General features: G+C 37.6%; 1 protein-coding gene across 1 annotated transcript; it reads left to right on the top strand.

Annotated features, from left to right (window-relative positions):
* Positions 1–5,214: 5,214 nt before the first annotated feature.
* Positions 5,215–7,617, top strand: LOC111897937 (palmitoyl-acyl carrier protein thioesterase, chloroplastic). Its single transcript, XM_042902287.2, has 5 exons — positions 5,215–5,832; positions 6,503–6,616; positions 6,695–6,866; positions 6,950–7,018; positions 7,106–7,617. Exons 1-5 carry the CDS (start codon positions 5,765–5,767, stop codon positions 7,355–7,357), a joined length of 675 nt encoding a protein of 224 aa, XP_042758221.1. The 5' UTR covers positions 5,215–5,764; the 3' UTR covers positions 7,358–7,617.
* Positions 7,618–9,496: the final 1,879 nt, after the last annotated feature.

Raw genomic sequence — 9,496 nt, 5'->3', positions numbered from 1 at the left:
CAGATACAGGAAACTACTCAAGCAATTCTATTCTCATAACGAGATACTATACTAGCATACAATGCTAAGCTCATATTATCAGGCATAACCTAAACAGGCTATCCTACTACTGTCTACTCAATACTAGCATGCAAATCTTGTAAAGCTGAAACACATAAAGCAGGCACATAAGGCATCCTCCTAGATCCTTAGTCCTATTCTAGCATGCTGTTCTACTGAAACTAAAACTGACAAACATAACGTAACTTGTATGGGTAATTTGGGAGTACTTACTTGAGCTCGGCTGATTGCATGCACCACACCCTTTTCTCTTTCCAAAATTCTTTTCGCTTTTTCTAAAACTCTTTTCTTTATACTTTTTCTAAAATTGTTTTCTTTTCTCAAAATTCTTTTGTAACCATGGTTTTTCTCTTGAAAACTTTATACCTCTTCCTTAGTTTGAGTTCAGGCACACTCGGGAGTGCACCCAAATCCCTCAAACCAAGGCTCTAATACCAAGTTGTAACGACCCAAAAATCACAACTAAAAAAATTTCTTTAAAAACATTAGTAAAATCATATTTATAAAAACTGTATCATAAGTCATAACATAATTTCTCGAGTATTAATTCAAAACATAATATCATTATCAGAGTCAAACATTCCCAGGCTAACTGATTATGGTGTGTGCACCGCAATCTTCCCGAGCTCCTCTTTTGAAAACTGAGTACCTGAAACCAAAACTGAAAACCGTAAGCACGAAGCTTAGTGAGCTCCCCCAATCTACCACATACCATGCAATAACATATAAAGCATATATTGGGCCTTGCCCACTGCATCGGACCGAGGTCCGGACTAACTGGGGCCTTGCCCCTGCATCGGACCGAAGTCCGGAAACTGACTGGGACCTTGTCCCCTGCATCGGACCGATGTCCGGACTAACTGGGGCCTTGCCCCCTGCATCGGACCGAAGTCTGGAAACTGACTGGGACCTTGTCCCCTGCATCGGACCGAAGTCTGGACTAACTGGGGCCTTGCCCCCTGCATCGGACCGAAGTCCAGAAACTGACTGGGACCTTGTCCCCTGCATCGGACCGAAGTCCGGACTAACTGACCGAACATAGCATAGCATAACATATCAACTAGCATAAACACATATACTGCATACTGCATTGGGCCGTTTCCTGGAACACATAACACATAAATCCTGTCTGAGCCACGAAGGCATCAAACATACTAACTACTGCATCGGACCGAAGTCCAGAAACTACTGCTAATAGAACGGGCCGGCATTTGCCGATAATCTTCTGGCTGCTAACCGACAATCCTCTGAGCCGCTGCTCCTTCGGCTCTCCGAGCTATCAATATCAATGCAACACTTAGCCTAACTGACCCCCGAAAGACAACCAAATCAACTCTGGCCAAAGTCAAAGTCCTGGTCAAAGTCAACCTTCCAGGTCAACCCTACTCGCCGAGTCCACCTACTGACTCGCCGAGTTCATATGCTCAGGGTCCTTCTATTCGCGACTCGACTCGCCGAGTCAGTCCATGACTCGCCGAGTCCAACGATTACCGAGTCCTGTCCTGTCCAACTCGCTGAGTCTCCACCTGACTCACTGATTCGAGTCTCAACTCGAAGGGTTTGGGGTTTCGCGACCTGACTCGCCGAGTCCACGAATAGACTCGCCGAGCCCTAGGCAATTTTCAACCAACTCGTCGAGTTGTTCTTCCAACTCGCCGAGTTCATGCCCAACTTCATCCGACTCGACAAGTTGTTCATCCCACTCGTCGAGTTCCTCCTCATCTTCATGCTACTCGCCGAGTCCACTTGAAGGACTCGCCGAGTCCCTCTAGATCTACATACATGCAGAGGACTTTTGAGTCATGCATGGACTCCAAACTGTAGATCCACTCTCCTAAAGTCTATTACTTACGTAAAGTGGCAAACTTTACGTGTGGCTAAGGAGATTTAGGCTCAAAACACTATAAACTAGGGTTTAAGACAAAAGGGCTTAACAATCAACCCAAAAACTGATGCTTTATGATTCTCTAGGCCAAGATACACTTAGATCTGAAGTAGCAACTTCAGATCTGAGCTTCTAACTCGAAATGGGTCTCAATCAACCATAAAACCCCCAAATCTCATAACAAAATAGATCTAGATGCAAAGAAGGGAAAATGGCAGCTTAATACCTCCAAGAAGAACACAAACTGAAGTAGATCTCGGATCTACACCTCTCCTTTGAAGCAACCTTCTTGATCTTCAAGTTCCTTCCAAGATTTCCTTCCTCCAAAGCTATTTCTCTCAAATGATGGAGACTCCCACGAAATATAGGGTTTACAGGTTCTCTAGGATGATATGGAGGCTTAGGGAGGGACATAACACCCTTTATATAGGATACAACTCCCAGAATTAGGGTTTTCCTCGCATAGACCAGACTCGCCGAGTCTCCTTGGCCGACTCGCCGAGTCGGTCACTTACTCCCCGACCCGGATCCCGCTCGGACTCGCCGAGTCCCTCCTTAGACTCGCCGAGTCGACCCCTAAACTTAGGGTTTTCTTTCCTTTCTTGGTCTTCAAAACTTTGGGTGTTACAATGTGATTGACTAAAGGGAGTTTACGGCCAAAGGAAGGTGTGTTCACAGCCACACTTGAGTTTATGGCCAAGGGAAGTTGTTTACGGCCAAAGATGTTTAAGTGTTTATGGCCAAGGCATGAACTAAGGATGGTTTACGGCCCTAAAAAGGTCACTTGAGGCGTTTAAGGCCCTTATGAAGGCTTTACGACCGTAAACCCTTCAAGATCTTGAAGATCTTGCTCAAGGTGGTTGTTTCATGGGTGTCATTCAATTCCTTTTTCTCCCAAATTTGTTTTCTTTTATACACATTCTTTTTATATCTTGCATTCATAGCTTTTCTTTATGCTTTCAATTCCTCAACAGATTTTTGATATTTCACATTGTTGGAGTTACTTTTGACTTCAATCTCCTTTTCAATTGGAACATCTTTTGTTCCACTTGGTCCAGCTTCATATTGTGAAGATTTCACAATGTTCATTTGGTTTAAAACATATTTCGCAATTCAGACAAGCCTTTTGTTTTGAAATCATTTTCAATTGACTTTTTGTACTATTAACACCTAACTATAGATTTCATTTTTTTCCTATAAGACGGGTTTTGTACCAACTGAGAGAGACATCAACATTGAATTCTAAAATAAATATACGAACCAAGAAATATTGACACCTAAAAGTCGTGGTACAAGCACCCGATTCTTATTCTTAATCAACAAATTATATTCATCTATCATAACCATTTGCTCATAAGCATCTTTAAGAGCTTGAAGATGTGGCTTAGGTACAAAAGATAAAGCGGAAACATGGAGATTTATTTTGTGTATGGGTTATTAGATAATAGATCATAACAAAACAGTCACGTCATGGGAGGGTGGTGGCGTGGCATATGTTTAGTGTTGAGTGGAGAGGTGTATGGAACTGCTTTCATGGTTTTGTAGGAAGGTTGTTTATTTGGTAGAGGGAATTGACCAGAGCGAGGAAGGCGGGGCTAGTAGTTTCTAGTGAGACGGAGGGTGATGTGGTGTTTTGGAGGTAAGTATTTGTTTGGAACATGGTTATATTTCAAGTTAGAGTCAAGGAACGTGTATGAATGAGGTTATATATATGTGTGTATATATATATATATATATATTTATTTATTTATTTATTTATAGAGAGATAGAGAGAGAGAGAGAGAGAGAAAGAGAAAGAGCTAGCTTCAAATGTGGATTGACATCTATTGTGCGGACGTGTGAACACTATTATTCTGTGAGAATGACAAAGAAAATATGTTGTTTCATAATCTGACTACATTCAATCTTACATAACTATTGTCATCATCACACATTCTTACTAATTAAATCGTCTATAAGGTTATCATATACTTGTTATTATTATTCTCATTCTGTCAAAATGTTGTCAGAATACTTATCGAGTCGTATTTTATCAGAATAAAAATAATTGAAAAACGATGTATGAGAACAAAAATGAATAAGAATTAGTGAGAATGCATTAAAATGACGATATTTTTGTAAGGTTGAACGCATTCTCATTACTAAACAACTTATTTTCTTAGTAATTTTTATAGAATAACACTGTGCAAACGTCCGTACAATAATTGTGTATCCACATTATAACCTAGCCATATATATATATATATATATATATATATATATATATATATATATATATATATATATATATATATATATATATATATATATATATATATGTGTGTGTGTGTGTGTGTGTGTGTGTGTGTTATTAAAGGGTTTTAAAAAAAATAATAATAAATACATAACAATAATAATAATTAAAATAAATTTTAATACGTCAATTTATTTGTCATAAATAGTATATATTAGTTTAGGGACCAAATGGTACATTAAATAAACTAAAATTGTAAGTCATATGAGCTTTGGGGGTGTATTGGTTGTACGCAAGAGTCTGAGGGGATAAGGTTGCCAAAAGTCGAAACCTCTTTGTCTCCTTCACTGAGATGTCGACGCAGCTTTAATTATGTTACATGGGATTAACCGTGTCATATCTGTGTCATGTTTTCAACCTGATTACTAAATGTACGGTGTTTGGGTCGATCACTTTCAACCTATTTAATGTCTTGACCAACATAGCCAATTTGTGAGGTCTGAAAAAAAAAAAAAAACTTGATGCCCCTAATGCTAAAAAGTCATGTGTCTTCCCTCGCAATATATGGACTGAGCCAAGTATATATAGGCTTATCTTTACAACCATGTTTAAATACAGAGTAATATATACTAGTACCTTTATCTTAAAGACGGTTTGCCTAGCACAAAAGCTTCAAGTTTCGTTTAATATTATTTTTTTGTACGTAGTGTGGGGAAAATTTAAATATTTTCTGATATTAAATTCCAAACAAATCATATGTCAATATCGACAAAAGTTCCTATAACCATTACAACATGTCATGTTTAGATTCACGCTGACAATAATAGACCAATTGGCCGTGTTTAATTAGCTCCAATTAGTTGACATAATTCTGCCTAATTTTTAAGGTAGCCTCCCTAACTGGAAAAAAAGATGAAAACTTCGATTGTGGTCTATGGTGCTAGAGCATTGAATAAAAAGAAATTAACAAACATTGTTGATAAACATGATATAAATATTATTCACCCAAAACATTGGATATTTGCATTCACTTTTGCCATAAGAATTTCATGAGTAATGGTTGATATGGCTGCCACTGCATCATCTGTTATGAACTCATCCCGACGGATTGGGGTAGACGTGCATGGGATGATGAAGAAAAACTATGTTTCTTCTTGGGGTTTGCAAATTAAGGCTCCTACAAAAGTAAATGTTACCAAAGTTGGTGGTATAAATTGGAGCATGCTCTTTCCTACAGTTAAAACTATTCCCATGAAACCAATGATGATGCTCGGCAAGGAGAAAAAGTATCCAAAGTTGGTTCCGGATCTTGGTTTAGGGAGTGTCGTTAATGATGACCGCATATTTGGGCAAAAATTTTGTATTAGATCATATGAAGTTGGGCCAGATGGAACAGCTTCCGTAGAAACACTAATGAATCTTTTCCAGGCGTGTTAAACGGATTCTTGTAGCTATATGCCTTTTCGTTTGTCTATGTGTTGGTATATACATCTCTTATTTACAATCTCAAGTTGGATTCACAGGAAACAAACACTAACCATTTGAAGGCATTTGGATTCCTCGCTGATGATTTTGGTTCTGTGGATATGTCTGAGAAGAACCTAACCTGGGTGACGATAAAGATGCAAATGATATTGGACCGTTATCCAACATGGTACTATGCTCATCTTCTTCAATATATAATTCTTGGTTAACTAAAACTCTATCATATAATTGTTGTCGGTTGGAGGAGAATAAGGTTTATCAATATGAATCCGAGATTGACTTGAAGGATCGTGTGATTACTCTCCGAATCTAATATTTCGAACCTATGCATTGGTTATACGAAATTCAGGTTATGCAGAAAATCATTCAACGAACATAATTATATCAAAGCACTAATATGAGACTATGAACTAGGGTTTTATAAAATTTCAAATTCTTCTAATTACCAAGGATAAACACCGATCAATATTAAATGTTGATTTTATCCTAAAAATAACAAGAGTTGGCGGTTTCGAAATAATTATCAAGAAATATAATCCAAAAAATAATATTCTCCATTATACTTTTTTAACAAAATATGGGTTGGTGGGACCCGCTAGGGGCACAACCTCTCTTATATGCCCCTCTTAACTAGTCATCATTTTGTGGAACCGAGATCAAATTGGTTTTATACATGAATGTACTCCACACCACCTAACTTCTCAAAATTCAAGAATTTAAGTCCATTAGTAATATGTAAATTCTATTATATTAATATGACCGGGTGACACTTAATAATGGTTGTGTACAAGAAAGTGTCAGGTTGAGCTTATTAGCATACGCTCAAAACTTTTTTACAGGGGTGATATTGTTCAAATTAATACTTGGAAAAGTGCGTACGGAAACAATGGTGTTTCTTCCAATTTTACATTTTGTGATTGCAAAACTGAAGAGATATTGGGAAGAGCTTCAAGGTATAAATCTTTCCTAACATGAGGAATTAGAACTTGGTTGTGGTAGGTCTTGTTTTTATTGATGGCGATTTCTTGTAGCATTTCGGTGATGATGAACAAAAAGACAAGAAAGTTATCTAAATTTCCAAATGAAATACGGGCTAAACAACAGAAATACTATGTGGATACACCGGCTATTATGGAACAAGACATTACAACGTGGTCAAAAGGAAATGAGATAATTAAGGACCACATTTGCAAAGGTTTAATGGTGAGTTTGTTCTTTAGTGAAATGTTGCCTATAGCTTATTTACTGCTTACATGACTTGGATTCTTTGTATACACTAATATCAGCCACGATGGAGCGACTTGGATATTAACCAACATGTGAACCATGCGAAATACATCAGATGGATTCTTGAGGTAAATATCTTGTCTTGCAATTAAAGGATGAATGAGGTATATAATGCCCATCCAACAATATATTAAGATATTGTGTTGTTATTGTAGAGTGTTCCAAGGACCATTTCGGAGAATTACGAGATTGAGAGCATGACTCTAGAATACTATCGAGAATGTACTGCGGACACTGTTCTGCAATCTGTCACTTCAATATTGGCCAATCACAAAGGAAAAATAGTTATGGATGACATTCATTGCCAGCATTTGCTTGAATTCGAGATTGGTGGGGAGATCCTGAAAGGAAGGACTAGATGGCGGCCAAAACGCAAGAATGGCGATGCTGGAGTATTGATTAAATAGTTCCCTAACGAAAGTGACTCAAACCAAATAGGGTGATAGCCGAGTAGCATTACAAAGTCTCCTCCGCCTACCTAAATGTGCTTAGGTTCATGATCTTACCTAAATGATTGTAACTTTGAAACTCACGTAATGCATTTGCTTATCTTCTTTAATTCTTGCAATTGTAAAGCATATTGGCCGTTAGGGATAAAAATTCCTTCTTAGATCTTGCCATCACAAGTAATGACAGACGTATGAATATGTAGCAGTAATGACGCCAAAAATATACGAACAAATATAATATGGTAATAGTGCATTTGCAAAAATGCATGTTTCGTTCCTCATTGTTTTAAACTTATGTGATTCATTCCTATTGACATGAAATGATTTTTTTGCTCTTATTATTTTCTTTTATTTTTATATCAGTTATATATATATATATATATATATATATATATATATATATATATATATATCCCCACCCCTCCCCCTCCCTTGCCCTTCCATTTGCCCAACTTCTACGACAAGATTCTCCACAGATTACCCACCACCACCTATCACCGCCTACACCTTCAACACCACCACCTATCAACATGAACACCTCCTCCATCCAAACCTCAATCTAAAAAACATACACCCATCTTCTTCATTTTATATGAATCCGCACATATATTGTTTATCGTCTTCTCCACCTTGCACCTGCCATCATCCAACTATAACATTCATGCCACCACATAGTACCATCTTCTACACACTATATTTCAAAGAGAGAAGGAGATATAAAGGGTTGATTTCGATTCCGACGGTGAAGCTCTATCTGAAACCCTTAGTGGTAGTTTTTGAAGCCCTAGGCGGCGACGATCTAGATGGAGTGCATAGTGGCAGAGGGACAGTGGTGGATTTCACATCGCAGTGGTGGTGTTGATAGTCGATGGTCTCAGCATCTCAGCTACTCATCTCAGCCATGATGGAGGCAGAGATATCGATCTGGACATGTGTCGAAACCAACACCAATTGAGATCGATGGCATCTGTTGAAACCCTGGCTGATGTCGATGGCGGCCTACATGTGATGAAACCCTAGCTGGTGGAGATCGGTTGTCTCACATTGGCGACAACATAGATCAGTGGCAACACCAAAGTAGAAGAAGAAAAAGGAGGAGTATTCCAATTAAAGAAGAAGGAAGAGAGAGAGAGAGAGAGAGAGAGAGAGAGAGAGAGAGAGAGAGAAAGAAAGAAAGAAAGAAAGAAAGAAAGAAAGAGTATATGTGTATGTATGTGTGTGTGTGTGTGTTTATATTCAGATCTAAAGAGGAGGAGATAGAGGGGAGGGATGTGGTCAATCAATGCTGGGGGGCAGCGGTCAAACGACTCTCTTCTCCGACAACATTGTGTCTTCTCCGAAAAGACTCTCTTCACTACTGGTGGTGATGATTTGTTGGTGGTTCATTCGAATTCATGTTTTGCTATGGAATGAGAAAGAGAAAGAGTTTGACATGACTTTTAGTTTGAAATGGTAATTTATATAAGTCGAGAGATGATGCATTTATATTTTTATTTTCAAGTATTATAGTAATAGATCTTCATGTATCTTAAATTGTTTTGAACTTAAAAAATCAACAAATTACGGATTCTTTAAAAAATGGATAAAAAAATTGTTTTTCCATATTGTCAAGTTAGGACTTAAATGGATAACATAGTTTTGTATTTGTACATATTTAGTCAGATAAAGAATGAATACATTGTCATTTTTCTTGATAGAAAAATAGGAAGGTTCTTTCTTATAGCCATTCGTCTTAACCAACATATCAAAAAATTCAATCACTTGTCATTCATCTTAATCTCAATGTAGCAATGTACTTACAAGAAAAATGCAGTAAAAAGATATTTAGACCTAGGTAAGAGCCATTGTCATTACCCCTAATCAAATCAAATTGTTCTTTCATATCCCCCATAAACAACTGATCATTTTTCTTTCGAAAACCCTTTAAAATATTTTTTTATGATTTGAAAAAAACCGTAGTTTCTGAAAAATCCTTTACCCCCATTGTTATCTCGCTGGAAGAACAAAGCATCGCCATCGGGTTTGGTTTCATCCTATATTTCTTGAAATTACCATGTATTGTCATTGTTTCTTGGGCTAATTATGATTACTTGGGTA

The sequence above is a fragment of the Lactuca sativa genome, chromosome 5 (genome assembly GCF_002870075.4).
Source record: "Lactuca sativa cultivar Salinas chromosome 5, Lsat_Salinas_v11, whole genome shotgun sequence".
NCBI lineage: Eukaryota > Viridiplantae > Streptophyta > Magnoliopsida > Asterales > Asteraceae > Lactuca > Lactuca sativa.
Note: the sequence above shows the minus strand (reverse complement) of the source record. Positions and strands in the feature narration are given on the sequence as shown.